We start from the raw sequence: 21,021 nt of genomic DNA, 5'->3' as shown, positions 1-21,021 counted from the left end.
TACATTTACGAATTTAGGGAAATGAATCACATCTTTCAGCTTCAGAATAAGATTTAAAAATTCCTCTGTTTTGTATTTCACAAAATACTCAGAGAAATCCAGTTGGTTTGTTCTCAACTTCAGATATCAAAGAACCCTTGTTAAGTGAATGAATAAATGGTTCCAGTTTTGAACTTAAATGTTTCTTGACTGAAAGAATCAGATTTAAGTTCAATCCCATCGATTTCGGATGAATTATAGCTTTATTTAACAGGAATGCTTCATTAATCATTAGACCCCGTATACATCAAAATGTCCTAGTGCGACATTCATTCAGTGTTAAATAAAATCTGTGCTATACTATTCTCAGGTCCTTGAGATCTAAGATGAATCATGATGACATAATAATATATGATTCATCTTGTAAGCATTAATAGATACACACTTTTTGGTGGCTTATTATTTTTATATTTATCATTTATAAATCGTCTGACGTGTTGTTTTAGTCGATCAGCGCATCCTGGTTTCTGAATAAGGAACTAATTTAATGCACGGAATTTCCTTTCCCACTTGTCAGATGAAAAGGAAACAGGTGATTAACCTTCACGGATAGTAATTTTATTTGTTGTTTCAATTCTTTACGACTTACTATTAAATATTGACATGTTAGTTGAAATAAAAATTACAAGAATGGAACCGTAATATTATTATGAAGCTACTGCCAAGTATGTAGTTTCATTCATTGCTTTGCATTATTTTAATTTGCTCATATGTTTTTGTTTCGATTATTCTTTTTCATACCGGAATTATTAGATTTTTCAAACCAATTTTTTTATTACCGGATTTTAAAAATTCTTTTGCTATTATTTGAATGTCTTCTACATATAGTTAAATGCACAAACTATAGTTTTCTGAATAATTTATAGATTACATCTGCAATTTTGTAAATTTTTATACTGTGAGTTAATTATTTTTACTGTTCAATATCTCTGTAGTTTGGCGTTATGAGAAGAAAAAAAAGTGTTTTAATTCATCCGTTTCACTCTCTTTGGTTCTGATAATAAATTAGATAAGAGCTGTAAAGTGTGATGTGTAAAAATACGTGGAAAGATTGAAAAAATTACAAAATACCTGGATTGTGATCAGAAGAAAAATACTATACTATAATTTTATATTCTATCGTGGATTATCATTTAAATGCTTAAACTGTCTTATTTTCATTTTAGTAAGAGACTAGAATTTTGGCATTAAAAATTTTAATGGAAATTAAAATTTGTTCCGATTTAATTGTCATAGAATAATTTAGTAGTGGACTTATGTTAATGCGATGATTATGATTAAATTGTGATTTACGGTTTGGTATTCAGTTCACTCAATGAATTTTGTTCATTTTTTTAAAATTTTTATTTACAGTAATAATTTGTCCCTAATATGAAATGATTTGAATTTTATATTATGCATAACGAGAATTTATTAGTGTATTCAAAATTTATACTTATAGTTTTATTGTTGTTAACTTTACCATGCAATTTGATTTTTATTTATTTTCACCATTCATATATTTTTTCTTTCCATATTACTGAAATATATTTAATTTTACTTAATAAAAATTCTGTATACAGTTATTCTGAAAAGTTACGAGTTTACAGTTTTTAATCTATGTTTAAACATGTTTTTTTTTATTTAAAGGAAATTTGATTTATTATTTTTATTAATATTATAACATGTGTGTCTAAAATCTTGAAATATATTGCATTTAACAATGCAATTTATTTTCTACAATTATTTTAACCTTCTGTTTGATTAGATCTTTTCAATGATTAAAATAGCTGAACTAAAGAGTACAATACAATTGCCAGACTGTAATTTTGGATAGATGATAAAATTCGAGTTTTGATTTTTGTGAACCCGGCACAAGCTAAGAATCCGTTCAGGAGCATACGTCGGAAAACAAACTTCATTCCTTCCTTCCTATGGCAACCTAACTGTATTCTTTATTTAATATTTGGTAGATTTTCTATTTCTTGGCATGATTTACTGGATAATCTCTACTGAGTTCTTTAGTTTTGCCATTAAAATTACTGATTTTACAGAATCATGTATTGTTGATTGCAATATCTAATAATAGTGGAAAAAAATAAATATTTCCATAATTTTAATACTTTTTATAATTTTATTTTAAGAATAGTTATAATTTAACATTTCATTTGTACTGAATTTTAATTGATATTTTAAATTATTTATTAAATTTACTTGTTGCAGTAGATTAAAAGCTTAAAATCTAATATATTAACGTTTTTTTTACCTGGATATTATAGCTGCAAATTTTACTATCCATTTCGGATGGAGATGTAGTGTCAGAAGTCTGTATTGATTTAAAATCTTTTTTTTTATTATGAACTTCCTAGAACCATTGATTTAATCAAGAGATTTATATAAAATATAATTTTAAAGGATAATTTTATATTCCAACATGATTTAGTATTAAAAAAAATTTTTTTTTTCATCTTATTTCTGAATGAAAGAATCTTATCTTAAAAATTAAATTGTCATAAATCAAAGTTCTTATTGTCAATTTATGTTAAAAATAGACTAGTATGAAATAACTTTTTTTGCTTATTTGCAAAAAAATTAGTTGATGAATAAAATAAGTTGTATTTAATGTATTTATAAATATTTCATCAAATATGTTAAAGGCAGGCTTTAAATTGGTTTCAAGTAGATATCTAAAATATCTGTATAAAAGTGGGATTATATTATTGAAAATAGAATGGATTTTCTTTATTTCTAAAAGCTTTTCTTCTAGTATCTGCTTCATGATTGGATAGTTGCAAGTTCAAAATTTAATTTCACATATGATTCTTTTTATACAAAAATTTTTTCGCACATTAATCCTCCAAATATTATTTTGTTGGTGTGGTGTGAAAGTTATAAAAGGAGTGTCAGTTCAGGTTTCATCCTGCTCTTCGAACTGTGTTTTAAAATGTTTGTCATTTAATAATTATAAAATTTTTAGCTATTCATGATATTATCCATTTTTCTTTTCTCTCAAAGACTGCATGGTATAATAAATATAGATTGAATGTAAAACTATCTAATGATGATTAGACCTCATAGAATGGTTGTAAAAGATGAGTGAAACTGGATGAGTTTGAATGCAAATAGTATGGGATATATAACAACAAAGGTTATTTCTCTAAAACAGGTTGAATAGCAATTGATATTAGATTTTTTTTAAGGACATTCTAATTCATCTGTTTATATATATAGATAGTAATGTTTATATATATATAGATAGTAATGTTTATATATAGATAGTATATATAGATTAAATGCCTCCCTTATTAGAATGATTTGTACTTATTTTTCCAGTTAATTTCCTTTAAGTAGAGTGTTTTTTGCTCTAATTTAAATGCTAGCTATTTTTTATTGTAACTGATCTTATCTTGATATTATTTAATTATAATTAATATATATTATATATTCATATTTCTTTTTTATTTCAGATTTCTTCTCATCTGCCATATTATACAACAATGTATGAGTTCTTTACATGTTATATTGTTTTTGCATTCTTCTCTCATGCATTCCACTCCAAAGCTGCTACAGTTGAATATTTATAAAATGTTGCCTTACTTTTCATTCCAAAGTAGCAGTGGATGGCTTACTTAAATAATTTCACTTAAGCAAAAGAAATTTATAAGCAACAATTTACCTACTTAAGGTGTATTTTTGAAAATAACTCTACTTACCTGTTTCTATATTATTCAACATGGTTCGCTTTCGTTTTTATACTTGTAAAATAATTATTGTCACATCAGTAGTGTGGTTTATGATTGGAGCTTTGATGCTTATGTATTATACTGATTGTGCTGGTAACAACAGTTTATGCATAAAAAAGACTGTGGTTGTTAAAGACTTGCCCAGTGAAGATGATGTAAAGTTTTCAAAGTCTCCTAATGCACCAAAAGGAAGATTTGCAAGATACAGTCCAAAAGGTAATATGGATTTCATGTACTGTTATAGCTATGATATTAAATGAAGATTTCACAATAAGTTTTTATCAATGCTTTTAACTCATTTTAATGTCAGTGTTATTTATAATGATTATAATGTTCAGTTTTTTTTTTAAATCTAAATGCTTTGGATTAGAATCAAAGTTATATTATTTTGAATTGCAGATAATTGGTAAATATGTAAAAACTTAGTCAGTGCAGGTTTATTCAACAAAATAAGCAATATTTAGAGATGTACTTATTTTGTAAAAGTGGTTTATTTTACAGCATGTCCTTCACATCACTATAACTAAATAGTTAAACTGTTAGATTATACAATTAAAAAGTCTAATTAGCTTAGTCACATGCAAATATTAAAAAAATATTTAAAAAAATAAATGCAAAAAATCTGTTTTCCTAATTGCATTCCTACCATTTTAGTGTACAATTTCAACGAATGTTTATTTACACTGAATTAAGATTTTACTGTTGCATATATCTGAGTGAGCATTTTTCTACATTCAGTGAAATAAAATGTAATGTTATTCTTTTAGTTCATAAGTAAGATATAAAAAAAGTTGTTAACCTGTTAATACTAGTTTAATTTCAATTTTATTAAATCTTTTTTTCAAATTACGTTAAAAGTACCATGGTTCAAATAATTGCAATGTTAAATGAATAATTTTAAAAAAATTCTTTCAGCGAAATTACTGAAAAATAAGTGTTTAATTTAAAAACTTACTTATGCATTAATATAGTGAAATATAAAATAATAAAGAATACTTTTGATTTCCTTTCATTAACTCAAAAATAAATTTAAAAAGAGAAAACAATTTCAAAATAAACAATACTTTTATTTCAAAATCTGGCTAATGAATAATGTATATTAATTGAAAATTGTTTCAAACTTTGACTTCTAAAAAAAAAAAAAAAAAAAAAAAAAAGGAGGATATATTCAGTTTAATTACAGAAAGGAAATATAGTTATTGTATAAATAATAGAATATAAGAAATTTCAAAATATCATTTATAACATACAAATTTGACTAGACAATTTATGATAGATTTTTGTATGTTGTGAGAAGAAGGATCTTTAAGAAAAATTATATAATGCTGTATTATTTTATAGGCTTTTAAAAAGATTACAAGTTTTATTACTATAAACTGATTATTTCATAAATGAAGTTGATGCTTTTGTATCTAATTGACTTAAGTAATTTTTTTATTTACACATTTTTTTTTTATATTAGAATATAAATTAAATCCATCTCATTGGCCCGGTGAAATGGGAAAAGCTGTTGTCATTCCTAAAGAAGAAGAGATTTTAAAGAATGAAAAATTTAAGTTAAATCAGTTTAATTTATTAGCAAGTGATCGCATTGCCTTGAATAGAAGTCTCCTAGATGTACGCATGGAATCGTAAGTAGACTTTTTTTTTCTGTCTATTTTTATGTCATTAAGTGATTTTATTTATCCATGAAATAAGACATTTTTAAAACTGTTTTATGAATGACTAAAATGAATAAATTTTGTTCGTTGTTTTTTCTTGGGTATTTTTTCCCCCTTTGTGATATTTTTCCTCTTGTAGAATATTAATGATAAAATGAAATTCATTTGATTTTATGGCACTTTAAAAATAATAAACATGATTTTCAAAAAATGAAATGCAGTAAGATTTTTTATATTTTTCCAAAACTGTTTTATTCGTGTTCCTAATTAAGTGAAGCATAAATTCACATGTGCAGTAAACTTTGATTTAATTCACGTCACTTTTAATCAGACAGACTTGAGACAAATTTTCTTGAGATTTTTTTTTTTTTTTTTTACATTTTACTAATATGTTTTATGCATTAAATATTGCACATTTACATTATGAAGTACAATTTCATATATAATTTTTTTTTAAAAATGTTGTTCATTAAATAGTGCATAATTTGACTAACAGATTTTCAAATTTAGACCCAATTAGTTCATAAAATTTTGGATTTATTATATGTACAAATATAATTAACCTTTTGTGCAAATTTGATGGCTCACTTTCATTATGCACTGACTATATTTAAATGCAAGATAGAAAATCTATTTCAAATTGAAAAAGAATGCGATGTCTACTGTATTGTTGTTGTTAGTAAATAATATCATTTGTAACTGGAAAAAGCAACCAGTTTATTTGTGAATCAAATGTTAAAATATTTATATATTTCATGAAAGTGGGAATTTTTGACCTACTATTTTATTATCCTGAATTACAATCTGTAAACAGTAATGAATAATAAGCTAATCAATGATAACAGTAAAATAATATAAAGCATTCTGAGATGCTTTCAAATAACGATAATGAATCTTTTACCAAATCACCAAAGCTGTAAATTAGAGAAGGGGGGGAAAAAAGAAATATATCTTATATAAAGCTTTCTTTTTATACCTGTATTAATTAGAATATAATGTAAGTATAAAGAACTTTATTTTTTATTTTCTTATATGCCTTTTATTTATTTTATCTGAACTAGAAAAACAACTTTAATAAATGTACATAATTTACTTTTTCTTTTTGTTTGTTGCTAAGGGGGGAAAAACAACCTTCAGTTGTTTTTCATATATGTAGATTTATTTATGAAGAAATCGCTAAATATGCCTTTAGATATAAAAATGCTTTAATCTCATCGCTGAAATTTAAGTTTACAAGATACTTTAATTTTTTTTTTTTTCCTGTAGTAAAGAAGTTATCCCTAGAAAGATTATACTGTAATTACTATATTTGATCTCGGGTGACAATATTAATCTGATCACCCTATTGATAAATTATGTGTATGAATTTAAAATGCTAATTAATTGCAATTAACAAATTTTGTAGAAATACTTACTTTAAATGATGTTTTATTCCCTAAATTCAGATGCAGACGAAAGCAATATCCCAGCTCTTTACCTACTACCAGTATAGTAATTGTATTTCATAATGAAGCATGGTCTACATTGCTACGTACAGTGTATAGTGTCATAAGCACTTCACCAGCATCTTTAATATCAGAAATAATATTGGTAGATGATGCAAGTGAAAGAGGTATGTTTCAATCATATATATGCATTTGAGAATTTTTTAGATAATTATCCCTTAGTTGCAATTTTAATCGTTAGAGATGTAATTCTTGAATCTTTAAATTTCAGAGTATCTTGGAAAGAAACTTGAAAACTTTGTGTCCAAACTAAGCATTCCAACTAAAGTAAATATTTCTTTAGTATTTTAAATTTTTATCTAAATTTTAAACATTTGATGTGTACAACTCCTTTTTTTATATCATATTTATTGAATGAATTTTAGTATAAAAACCAATATCTGTAAATAACAAATTGTTCAGTATGCTGTGATTAGTTTTTTTCACTGATATTTTTTAATTTGTAATATAAAATTGCATGTACCATAATTGATCCTCTTGTACTCTAACATTATGATTTCTTCTTTAATAATTAATGTTGTGATGCATTTTTTAAACTAATGCTTCTTTTTCTTTGTCATATAGGAAAATTGTAGGTACTATAAAAGGTAAACATTTTTGAGGTACTAATAAAAATGTAGGGAATTAAGAAAAATATAATGAATAATAAAATGCCTATTTTAGAAGTAACTATTACTTTATTTGTGCATTAATATAAGTTGAACCTTTCCTCTTTTACACAGTTGAAGAATTATAAAGGAGAAAATATGAATTATTTAGTTTTTAAAACTTAATCTTGTGAAAAATTATTCTAGAGTAATTAAATCCATCATTCATGCAAATTATACTGAACTTCGAGCATTAAAAGATCTTTCCTAATATAAAGAGTACTAAATATATAAATATAGAGGATTAAATATTTTTTGCTTAATTAGGTTATGCGTACTGGCAAAAGATCGGGTTTGATAAGAGCTAGGCTCATTGGAGCAGCTGCAACAACAGGCCAAGTTATTACTTTCCTTGATGCACACTGTGAATGTACTAGAGGCTGGCTTGAACCACTTCTTGCTAGAGTTGCTGAAGATAGGTAATTATATACTCATTCTATTAGACTAATTAATATATAATTTTAAATAATTTTGGTGAATATTTAAAAGTAATATATTGTTGCTTAATATTTAGTACCATATTTCTGGATTTCTGCCTAGATTTTTTTTTAAGTAATGGATGAATAAAATATAGTCAAGTATGAATTTTATATTTTTATGAGTTGTCTTACAATATATTTTTAAAACTATAAATTCATTGAAGAATTTTTATCAATTATGAATTAATTGATTACATCAACAATTGTATATTTTCTAAGGAATATATTTCTGAGCCTTGTAGAATAATATAAATGGATTTATATTATAAATTTTATTTAATTTGCTAAAATAAATTCCTTGTCAATTTTGTAATCCATCAATGAATGGTACTTAATGAAGCATTTCTTTTACAGTTTCCATATCAAAAAATATTTCATTCAAAATCTTTTTTAAAGAATATCATAATCTGACCTTTTAAATGAATTATTAGAAACAAATATTTAATGGAAAAAATATGGAATAATTAAACATTTTAGTTTGTCCACTTTTTAAAGAATTTGTTACTATGCACTGAATGCGAGATCCAAATTACTATTGAACATGATGCTATTTCATTTAATTAAGAAAGTTCTAATTTCTAATACAATCATTTAAATCACTTGTTGTTTTTTTCAGAACTCGAGTAGTGTGTCCTATAATTGATGTAATTAGTGATGAAACTTTTGAATATGTTCCTGCATCAGATATGACGTGGGGTGGCTTCAACTGGAAACTTAATTTCCGCTGGTACCGTGTACCGCAGAGAGAAGTGGACCGTAGAGGAGGAGATCGAAGCCTACCTCTTAAGTATGGAATTATTCATGTACAGTCAAATATTAATTATCTATCATTCCTTGTGCATCATATTGTGCTAAGTATTCTTTTTTCCTTTATATATTTGGTTGCTTTAATATAGCAATGAAACAAGAAACTTTTAGTCTCAAAATCAGTTACATAAGAAAGAAAAGAGACAATATTTTATCAAAAAGCAAAACGGTATCATTTACTCTGACAGTGATGTTTAATTATAACCAATAAAAATAACAATATATTAACAAATAGTACATAGTTGTTGTAGTCGCTTTTTCCAAAATTGTTATTATTGCATGTTGTGTAGCATGCATTTGAAATAATTTTACTCTGATAGACACTTCTATTCATGAAAATCAAAGTTTGAACAGGTAAATAAAAGTATGTCCAATACCGTTAAATTAACAGGTTTCTAACATGACGATTATAGTAAATCTGTGTCAGAAATCTTTTTTGTAAGTAAATGAATATTTTTCGTTATTCTTAAGAATGCATTTAATTGTGGATTTCTATTTCTATTTGTTTTCATGGTGGTCTCAGTAAATTTTTATTAAGTTCAATGCAGTTGCTTTGTATAACTTTATTTTTTTAATATTAGCTTTATTTATATCACTCTTAAAATGTACTTATACTTTTCCCTTTTTTTTTTTTTTTTTAATTTAAAATATAATTGAGAATATATATCTCCCCTCCCCCCTTGGCTTATTATAAAATTGCATTGCATGTATTCTTGGATCCTTATTATTCAGTTATAAAATTCTGAAATCTGAATTACTATTTCTGTTTCACGTGCTTAAAAAAAGGCAAGACAGCAATTATCTCTACTTAGTAGTCATAAATATTTAAATGTGTAATTTTAGATAAAAATGTTTGAAAAATGCTTTAAATTCTTTTAGATTTTGTGTTGCTTTTCATCATAATATGCACAATTTTAAAGTTACAGTTACTCTGACCAAAATGTTTAGTTTTAAAAGTATTACTATTGTATAAGCTCATTGCATTTCAAACCTCATGGTAAATTTGAATTCAGATAACGTTAAAATAACATTGCAGCATATTTATTTCCGAATTTATTATATTGTATGTTAAGTTATAGTAATTTCTGTAAAATAAAGAAAGAAAACATAATTTGCACTTCAATATAAAGGTTTTATTACTTATTCAGGATTGTTATTTTGTGGATTTTTCCAGTAAATGAAATCATAGTCTTTATATTAATAGAAAGTTTTATAATTAGTAAAGGAGTTAAAGGTTTTTTTTAATGCATTCTTAAATTATGATCTATTACTTATCAGAAAGAATTTTCATTTTGTAAATATTTTTAAAGTTATTGATTAAGGTTATTGCTTAATTTCTCAAGTTAATATGATAAAAGAATAAACCATCCACCTTTATAACAATTTTATAAAATTTTGAGTTAACATGAGAAATTCTACAAGTTTGATTTGAAGAACATCTAGAACAGAAAGCCGATTTTAGAATTTAGCTTTAAAAATTACACTTTTTTTTTTTTTTGTAATTGTCAAATTTAAAGAGCAATCAACTGTGAAAACATTCAATATTTTTCTTCATCAAAGTGTATTCTGACAAAATTGTTTTATTTTACAAAAATATCTTATTTTTAGTTTTTCTTTTTATAAATAACAAATTATGAATTATAAATGAGAAACATTATTTGAGGAATTGAAGGTTTTTAGATTTGCTATTGGTTAATGTTTTTAGTTCATTTAATTTTAGAAAAAAGTTTCTAATAGAAAAATTTTGAGAACGGGGTGGGGGTGGGGAAAGTTAACAGCAAATTATTAATTAAATTATTAGTATGTTTATGCTTTTCTTTTTATCCTCTATTGAAGATGTGCTTGGATTCTTATGTTAAATTTGATGTGCTTGGATTCTTATGTTAAATTTGAAAATGATACTTTAAAAAATTTTACAGCATTTCATTACAAATAAAATTATAAAAAATTTGTATATTTCAAAAAGAAAAGAGAAGACTGCTAATAAAATAATTCATTTGTATTTTGTATATATATATATATATATATATATATATAATATTTAAATGACATAATCGGTAATTGCAATCCTTCAAATCCTTAGTTTTACTTTGACAATTTTCTGTATAATAAAAGAGTTGTAATTTATTGGACGTTGTCTGTCTTTAGAACCCCTACAATGGCAGGTGGATTATTTTCAATTGATAGAGATTATTTTGAAGAAATTGGTAAATATGATGAGGGCATGGACATCTGGGGTGGAGAAAATTTGGAGCTTTCATTTAGAGTGAGTTGTCATTTTTTTTTTTCTGTATATTTAAAATTTTATACAAATAGAGTAATTTTCTTTTATATTTATGAATGATGCAGAGATTTAATGATGCTTAAATGAAATTCATAATTATGTATTGTGTAGAAAAGTATTGCAACTGATCTTTCTATTAACCTTTAACCTTTTAACTATATAATTTTTTCCGCTGTCTAAATTAGATGGCATCTTTGGGTTTGAAAAGATATTACCAAATTCATTCGATTAAAAGTTCCAGGATATTTGAACTTTTTATGATTTCTACTTAATTTATTTACCAATTTGTAACATCTGTAAATTATTTAACTTTAGCTTATTATTAAAAGAATATGGTTATTTTATAGTGTTGTTAACACGCTTGATCACCATACAAAAGGAGTAAAATAAGCAGACAAGGGATAGTTCAAAAACAAATAATTGCTAAAAACATTAAGCAAATTTGTTAGAGATTTGAAAGTGCAATTTACAATTAATTAATTTTATTCTTCTGCCATTCAAAATTAACTTCTTCTATTCATTTTCTTTAAAATTGCCAGTACAGAATATCATGTCATATATGGCAAACCTTTCTTTAACTTCTATATTTTCTTTAATTGTGTATTAGTGTATAAACTAGCCCTTCTTTTACATAATTCATTTTCATTGTTTAAAGATCATTTTATTTGATCTGTTTTAATATTTTTACTTTCCTCTTTTTTGTTGTTATTATTAAATTTTTGAAACCTTCACAAATTATATCTAATTTTCCCCATTCATTATTGGAATAAAATATATTTTGTATTTGGAATTCATCTACCATAAATTGTTAACAAGAAATTAATTAAATTCTAACATTAAGAAATAGAAGTGGAGTTTGTCTTTTTGTCATTTCTACTATAATAAAAATGATGGATGTGGGTGTGTTGGCACTCTGTAGGCCAATCCGTTTGACCTACAATACCAAATTTGTCATATATATATATACCTTGAAAATCAAGAATGTGCACCTTAGGGTGATTTTAAAAAAATTTATTAGAATTTTAATTAATTGAAAATTAAACAGAATTTTTGCAGTTTTCCTATGGTAACTCCCAAAAATATTATTATTCAAAAATAAATTTTATACCATTTCAAAAATTTTAAAAAAAAATTGTCTTAATAACATCAATTTAATGAGCGGACAAATTATTTCTAAACTTTGAGAGTTTATATACCTTCATTTTTAACAACAGGTTAACATTATTGCCCTGAAATTCAACTGTTTTCATTGTTTCATCAAATATTTTATTCTGTGGTTTTCTTTCATTGTTGCAAGCTAAGGGATTCTGTTTCATCTCTGTGTGATTTACAAAATGAATTAAAAAAGTGAAAATAGATTACCACAAAATTTAAAAGATAGATGAACCAAACATTTTCGTTTTTAATAGCAATTTGATGTTATGGGATTGGTCTTAATTAAAAAGGTTTATGTGCACAATCAACAGAACTTATAGAAGACAGTTTAAATGTTACAATTTGGGCAATTTAGTAGAATGACATAATACCTGAAAGATTTAATCAATATTCCTGGGTTGCCAGCTGATCGCCAGAGGTGACTAATGTAATAAAGAGATTTGGGGACATATGAAATGTGTACCAAACTTTTACATTAGTAATATGCAATTTTCTATTTGATCTAATTCGATAATTTATTATGAATAAACAATTAAATTTTATTTTTATTTAGATTTGGATGTGTGGGGGAACATTAGAGATTGTCACTTGCTCACACGTTGGTCATGTTTTTCGCAAATCCACTCCATATACTTTCCCTGGTGGTACAAGCAAAATAGTTAACCATAATAATGCCAGGCTTGCAGAAGTTTGGTTGGATGAATGGAAGGACTTTTACTATGCAATTAATCCTGGTAAGTTTTACTTGTTTTTAAATAACCTGCCAATAATTATTTTCATATTAACGACCCAAAATACTGTATCAAAATGAACATTTAGTTGAATGAGAAATACTCAACCCCTTCTAACTTAATTTGTGTTAACTTCCAGAATGACAAAATACTTGCAAATTGTTAATCTGCTATAAAATCAGCATAATATGGCAAGTTATATTGCAACATGTAGATTAAGCTACTTGTCTTATAATCTAGGCAACAGTGACTACATTGCAATATCAATGTCTTATAGTCAAATTCTATATTAATGTATATATAAACAAAAAAAATTAATTTACAGGTTTTAGACATTAATTGTAATATTAATTATGTTATCAAGAGTTTAAAAATATTGCTAGCATCATAAACCACTATTTTGAGATATGTTCAATTAATTGTTAAAACTTTAATTGATTGCAGTGGTGGCTTTTTCATGAGGGCTACAAAACCCTTGAACTTATTTTTAAAAGCTAATTTCTTTTCAAATTTTCTTACTTTTCCATTTTGAGATTTTAATACTTTTTTTGCTTTACTTTGCCAAAGTGACAAAGTAAAGCAAAATAGGGAAATGGGGGAAAAAGCATTACAAACAAAATATGAAGAACATGAAATTATAAGCAAGAAAAACTTCGATCCTCAATTTGTCATGCTGCTCACTGTTAATTTATACATAGATAATACAGCTGATTGATAGCTTTGAATTCAAAAGTGCTGGAACTACAACCAGAGCAGATCTGGCTTCAAATGCTGATTTTTTTAAATTTTTTTTCCCCCTCTTTTGCATTGGATGTTAGTTTTGGTTTTGGTTCTTGTTACTTGCTTTATTAAATATTTGCTTTCTTTTGATAGAAATTATTCTTCAAAAAAATATATAATCATGTTTTGAAAATATTACTGGGCTTATTTTTTAAATTGATTAAATATTATGTTAACATGATGAATGCTGCAGATAATTTATTGCACATCTTAATCTCTGTTATAATCACTTGACTCAATGATGATGGAAATGTGAGGAGAAAATTGGGTGCTGTGGTACTTTTATCCGTTCATTTATCAGTTCTGCATTCATATATTTTTTTATTGACAAAACGTTTAAGGAATTTATATCATATTCTGGCAATTTAATACATCTGAAATGCAATAAATTTTATACGTAGATTTGAAAAAAAATTTAGGTTACTTATAAGTAAAGTTTTTTCTTCTTTCTTAATTGCAACCTCTAGATAAATATTTTTGCAGCACTGCATTATGTATTTCTTAGCTGATGAACTACCATTGTTTAATTATGAATGTTATTCATTCAGTTTAGTATTTATTAATCATTTGTAAGTAACATTCAAAATTATATATTTTATAAAACATTTGTTTGATTACATTTTTGAAAAATTTCTTCATTGAGAAATCTAGATTTTATAATCTTACAATCATTTGGAACTAGGTCTGAGATATATGGTTTGTGAAAGAAAAGCAACTTCATTGTAATTGTTTGAATACGAAAGTACTGTCTTGTTTAGAAACACATGAGTAAGTGTGAACTTGAAATAAGACAAATTGCATGTATATTACTAGGCATTAATTGCATGTATAATAATTTCATGTAATTATGTGCCTACTTTGTCTGTATAGAATTTTCTATATTAATAGTCTAATTAATAATCAGTAAGTCTTAGCTTCTAAAATGATTTAATTTTTTATGTATGAATTCTTCATAAATAATAAGTAACAGAATAATAAACACTAATTATCTTATTCTATGGAAACAATAAACCATGTCTTTTAATAGCAATATATTTGACTTACTACTTGATTTATAAATTAGATAATTATGTTACATTTAAGCAATTTCAATACAAGCTTATATTAAATTTCATTATGCCCTGGGTTTAGATTTTCATATATATAGTAAAAGTGCCATTTATGTATCTTTAAATGGATTGATGTACAACTAGATGGCATATAATAGAAATTTCAATGAATAATTTTAACAAAGTTAATGCTATTAATGCAATTTTAAAAGTAGTTTTGCATTTTTATTAGTTAGTATTAATATAAGGTAATAAAAATTAAATTTATAATTGTGCATTTTTTACGACAGTGAGGAAAATCATTTTTTATTGAATATTTTTAGTATTTAGGCATTTATATAATTTATATGCATGTAGGTAAATGTTTAACTAAAAAATGCTTAATGATTATCTGAGTATTATAAAAAAATTTTATGAATAAATCAAGTTCATTGATTGCTTTTTCATCATTTTCCGTTGTATTTTAAGATGGAATAACAACTTCACATTCTTTTTCATCTTCAATTAAATTGGTACCAGATAATTTTTCTATTGTGATTAATTATAAAATAATATTGATTAATATTATAAATTATATAATATTGATATCCTTGTTTGCATTTTCCTCAAAAGTTATGTATAATCTTTGTCTAATCTTATGAGATTTCATTTTTTTTTTCAATGCTAAATGTTACTAATAACTGAAATTTAACAATATATAAATGAAGTGCTATAGCATTTTAAAGATAACAGATGAATCAGAACTGTATTGAAAGAGTTAATAAATAAGAAATTTATTTTCACTGCATTTATTTGAACTGTTATGGCTTTATATATACATGATAGAGCTGACTTTTTGTATACATGCAATATTAAGTACTTTTCGGAAGGTGGTATAAAAAAATTATGGAAATTTAATCAATTGGAAAATATTTTCATGTGCTTCAATGTTTCTATTCTGAAATTTTTTTTACTTAGATTTAAGAATTAATTTATGAAATTGTGAAATTATAAAATAATTGTTTAGTGCAATTCCTTGTTAATTTTTCATTAAACTGATTATTTTTGATGCTAAGGTTATTATACCATTCAAAATCAATAAGATTATTGTACAATAACAATTCAGTTCTTTGCCAGTCAATTGTAGCAGGAAGTATGAAAAGGCTGTTTTTTTTTTTTTTTTTTTTTTTTTAAATGTAACAAGAAAGAAGAAAAATAGATATAGTACAGTTTTTCCCTGCTACGTTCCATATGTCAAAAAAAATAAATATTTAGGATTATTTTATTAAAATTGAGTAGGCATCCCTCTCCTCCATTTCTGACTCTTACAGTGGGAAATTACTCTAGTAGTTGTACTTTTTTATAGTTTCCTGCAAGGCAAATTTTAAAAATAAATCTTCTTGTTATTAATGGTTTTTATATTGGAATTATTATTTTTATTATTATTATCCTGGAGATAGTTTTGATGGCGAAAATATTAATTTATGAATCATATTTGTTTCAATATTGCAGTATCAGAAATCTGAAAAATTATTGGAGCTGATAGCTATTTTATTCTAAATTTTTTTCTTCATTTTTTTAAGCAATTGTTTACAAGAAGATGAAGAGTGCATGCATATTTCTACTTTCCACTTTGTTAATTCACACAAAAATAAAGAAAATCTAATTTGCTTATTTGTAGATCCTATTGTATCTGCAGTAATTATTTCTAAAAATGATTTTTCAACTTTGTATACACTGTATCTCATCTTAAAACTTAATAATTATAAATTTAGTATTTAACCATAATATATTCTGTTAGGTTTACTTATTGCATATAGTTAGTTATATGCAAGACTCAATAATTTGATTTAATCACAAAAGCGTTAAAAGTATCCTATCTTGACAGGTGCAAGGCAGGCTGATATTGGTGATCTAACTGAAAGAAAGAAACTTCGTAAAGATTTAAAGTGCAAGAGCTTCCGTTGGTATTTGGAAAATATTTATCCAGAATCGCAAATGCCTCTTGATTATTATTATCTTGGGGAAGTAAGTCTTGTGTTTTTGTGTCTCTTTTTTAAAAAAGATTTCTTTGTTCTAAATATTTCATGGCAACATAAAATGTTCAATTTCAGATTAAAAATGCTGAAACAGCAAACTGTCTGGATACATTTGGACGTAAAAGTGGTGAACATATTGCAATGGGAGCCTGTCATGGCCTTGGAGGAAATCAGGTATTGAATTGGATGATAAAAAGTTATTAGTTATTTTGCAGTTGACAGCTGTTTTCTTTTTCTCATGCTAAAGGTGATGAAAACTATGTAAATTATGATTAGAAATAATTAAGATTTGCCATTTTTATTCTATAGTCAACTCTTCAATACTACAAGCAATTCATTCTGTGTTGTATTGAAAAAAAAATTAAATGTAAATGAATCAAAATATATGAAAAATATTCAAGCCATGCTATGTAAAAGCCATGTTGAAGGGAGGGTTGTCAGTACATATTAAACTGGAATTATAGATATAGCATTATTTATGAAATGTGTCTTGAAGAGTTGGGTATCATAGACATGAGAAGATTTAGTAGTAAAATTATTATCAATCAAATGAAGAAATAAGCTGAATAATAACAATTGCTTATTACTTAATTTTTTTTATAGAGATTTATGTCATTTAAAAATCGTTTTCAATCCAAATATGCTGTAAACAAAAGTATTTGGAGGTTGAAAAATTATTCATATGTATTTCTTAAATTATCTAATTATATTGGATGTATAAATTTAAAATCAATTGCATAATTCTCTTTTATAGGTATTTGCTTATACAAAACGACAGCAAATAATGTCAGATGATAACTGCTTAGATGCTGCATCAAGCGATGGACCTGTTAAACTCTTGCGTTGTCATGGAATGGGTGGTAATCAAATGTGGACTTATGATAAAGAGGTAATTAAAATAAGTATATTTTTGTACCTTTGAGGAGAACTTGATTATGCTCTTTAAATAATACAAGTGTCAGAGCCCTCTTTTTTGAATTCACATTTGAATAGTAATAAGATTTAAAGAAATAAAGTGAAACATTAAATTGTGAATTTTTTTCAAGAGAGCTGCTTTTATTATAACATATATAAAAAGTAATAAATTTTTAATCCAATCTAAATTCTTTATAAAATCAATCATTATACTTTTAAAAAAAATAGAAATATTTTTTTTAGAATTATAGTAACATACAACTTTCAGTTAGAATGATGTTTTTGACAGAATTTGAGTTCATGGTCTTAGTCAGTTTAATGAAAGCACAAAATTAAAATAACTGAAAATACTGCAAAAATAACTGGAGCTTGTGGCCTAATCAATAATACAACCTTAAATTTGTGTCATTTTTATGTGAATGGTGCTTTCCCTTCCTCCCCATCCCAGTTTCATGACATTTAAGGTGTGTCAAAAGAAATAGGAAAGAGAAGAAACTATATTTATTCACTTTTTAGCAATTAATATGTTTAATTTCTTTTTTGCAGGATCAAACTATTATACATTCCCAAACTAGACGTTGTTTGGATAAACCTGATGATTCTGATGTTACTCTTCCCACTTTGAAGAAATGTGATGGTCGGCAGTCCCAAAAGTGGATAATGAGTAGCAGTTTTAAATGGCAGGCTTCATAACTTAAATAAAAAGGACAATACATTTCTTACAAGGCTGCAGTATTCTCTGAGAATATATCTGTGATGGTTAAAGTACAAGATTCTGCATTTTTAGTATTTATTTATGTGTTTCAAAGCCGAAGTAAAAGTTTAACATTGCCAAATAAGCCAATTATCTTATTATTTAAATAATAAAAATACTGTAATTCCAACTGAACATTCCATTTGTAAAAACTTGACACTTAAATATTCTTATATTGCTAGACTGGGGTTTTTGTTCTTTTTTTCTAAATAAATTGTTGAATTATTCTTTGGTGTATGAAAATATTCCGGGTTGTTACATAGGTATCTATTGCACTCGAATGCTCATGTGCATTATGATTACCTCTTCCATAGTAGTCTTTACAATAAAATATATTTTATTAAGTTGTGTTCATATTGATTTCTCTATCACTTTCAGAAAAAACAATTTATTAGTATGAATTTACAAGCATAGGTAATACAAAATATATATATATATATAGTACTTTAAATTCTTGGAACTAATTCATTTACATACATTAATCATCTTGATCTTGTAGAAAAAGTGAGGAACGTGTATCTTTCCGAGGTTCTCGTGGAGGGTGCATTTGTGATAAGACATATCTTGCATATTCGGAATTAAGGAGACCGGCTTCCCGCAACTGTTGTTCTAACCGCACTCGAGGATCTCGATGAACCTGCAATTTATTTAATAAAAGAATGCATTTTGAATAGCTTAATTACATTTTGAGGATTCTTTACATTTTAAAAAAATTATATCTTAATAGTTCTTGAGATGAATGATCTATATTTAAGCATGTAAATAAATTATTTGCTTCAGTGGATTTTGAAATGCAAATGGCTAACATTTAGGATAATTTTATCTTAAAAAACTGTAAGAATATACTGAAAAAAAGGATACACGATGTTATGTCAAATATTTAATTTCTACTATATGATCCAAAAAAATCTTTTTATAGAGGGAGCTTAATGAATGTAAAATAAGTCCAGAAAATAATCTATGTAATTATAGTGCGAAGACACATTTCATACTAAATGGTGTTCCTTTTAATAACATCATTCAGCCAATCAGCATTTTAATCCTTTATCCCTCGCCCTCCCTTTATGGAAATATTCAGTAAAAATTACTAATCTAGAAAGATAACGTTATTTCAGACTATAAGAATTGCTTGAATTATTCCCATGGATTAATTTCTTTCAAATTAATCTTAAAACTCTTGCATCAGAATCAATATATGATATAATTTTTATCTTATACATAAACTCTTTTTACTGATTCGGGAATGCAGTAACAATAGAAAAATAATCTGTAACAATAATAAATATTGTGAAAGTTTGAAACTGGAATATACATTTTGCTTGTACATGAAATATAAAAAGTTATTTCTAGCATATATATATATATAAATTAAGGTGAAGTGCATTGCAGTGTGAGGCCTTAAAATAAAATATGTAAGCATTCGTGAAAAAACAAAAACTGGAATGCGAGCTACCTCTGCATCAAGAACAGTGCGAAGTTCGTGCAAAGCCTTCAGAGCAAGTCCTTCACTAGATGCTTCTTTACGGGCCTGAGAAGCAACAGTGTCTTGATGAATTCTGTCAGGAACCTCATCAATATTCACCTGTACCTATTTAAATGTACAGGAATTTACTGTGTGAGTAGTGCATAAAAGTGAAAGAAATAATCAAAACAAATAAAATGATAGCTGACTTCAATAAACTATCCTCTTCTTCAAAGCTTGTTTTGCATATAAAGATAAATTCCAAAAAAAAAAATCATTTGAAAAAGATTTTTCTTTTTTTTTAATATAGAAAAACTTAACACTTCATACAAATATTAGAACAAAAAAAAAAAAAATCGATGCAAAACTATTCATAATTTTAATGAATCCGGCTATTTGTTTCTTGCAATATATATAGATATACTTTGAAGCTTTCCAAAATAAATTATTTCAAAACTAAGTAAAAAAAAAAAAAAAAACTATGAAGTTGATGCAGAAATGAGGTAGAAATATAAAGGCATGACATAATATGTTGGTTAATAAATCTTGTGACAAATAGCAGAGTGAAAGAATTCAATTAAATCATTTTTAAATATATTTAAAAACGAAAGATTATCTTACGTTCTTTATCCCACCTGTTTTCGTAACTGGTCAAGTCTTTGCTGTCGTGCTTTTTCGTCTTCTCGAAGTTTAAGCATTCTCTCACGTCTTTCCTTCTGATTTGCATAAAACAGTTCTGTGCGGTAACGAACCCTAAAATCATTTCATGAAACCTATGCTAAGAATTAAATTCTTTGTGTTCATCTTCAATTATGAGATTTGTGTAGGAATAATTGCAATTTTTTATAATTAATATTTATTTGAATTCTCTGCTAGTAAAGTTTCACTCTAAATATTAAAATCATTCAATAATAATTTAATAAATACTGAAGCAATTTGCCACTATATTTTAACTGCTAAAGTACATGCATTCTGCATGTGCATCAAGTTGCTGATAAATTCGTGTAATCATT

General features: G+C 25.6%; 2 protein-coding genes across 7 annotated transcripts in view; one reads left to right on the top strand and one right to left on the bottom strand.

Annotated features, from left to right (window-relative positions):
• The first annotated feature begins 537 nt into the window (after positions 1-537).
• LOC129968439 (polypeptide N-acetylgalactosaminyltransferase 13-like) lies at positions 538-18,890 on the top strand. Of its 2 annotated transcripts, none has more exons than XM_056082297.1 (13): positions 538-704; positions 3,486-3,977; positions 5,224-5,392; positions 6,868-7,034; positions 7,139-7,194; positions 7,842-7,993; positions 8,670-8,840; positions 11,009-11,126; positions 12,853-13,033; positions 16,727-16,866; positions 16,953-17,051; positions 17,632-17,766; positions 18,339-18,890. In XM_056082297.1, exons 2-13 carry the CDS (start codon positions 3,752-3,754, stop codon positions 18,483-18,485), a joined length of 1,761 nt encoding a protein of 586 aa, XP_055938272.1. In that variant the 5' UTR covers positions 538-704; positions 3,486-3,751; the 3' UTR covers positions 18,486-18,890. The 2 variants fall into 2 exon arrangements, with proteins under 2 accessions (XP_055938272.1, XP_055938273.1); XM_056082298.1 differs by lacking the exon at positions 538-704 and adding an exon at positions 1,187-1,204.
• A 28-nt stretch (positions 18,891-18,918) lies between these two features.
• Positions 18,919-21,021, bottom strand: part of LOC129968440 (coiled-coil domain-containing protein 148-like) — a 42,516-nt gene continuing 40,413 nt past the window's right edge. For 3 of the 5 annotated variants that reach the window (XR_008784400.1, XR_008784399.1, XR_008784396.1), the window contains exons 10-12: positions 20,630-20,761; positions 20,000-20,134; positions 18,919-19,183 (exon numbers count right to left, since the gene is read on the bottom strand). The gene's annotated coding sequence lies outside the window, so the exon portion shown is untranslated. The remainder of the gene's footprint in view (positions 19,184-19,999; positions 20,135-20,629; positions 20,762-21,021) is intronic. The other 2 variants (XR_008784397.1, XR_008784398.1) reach the window with 2 other exon arrangements.

This window comes from Argiope bruennichi, chromosome 5 (assembly GCF_947563725.1).
Source record: "Argiope bruennichi chromosome 5, qqArgBrue1.1, whole genome shotgun sequence".
In the NCBI taxonomy this organism is placed as follows: domain Eukaryota; kingdom Metazoa; phylum Arthropoda; class Arachnida; order Araneae; family Araneidae; genus Argiope; species Argiope bruennichi.
Note: the sequence above shows the minus strand (reverse complement) of the source record. Positions and strands in the feature narration are given on the sequence as shown.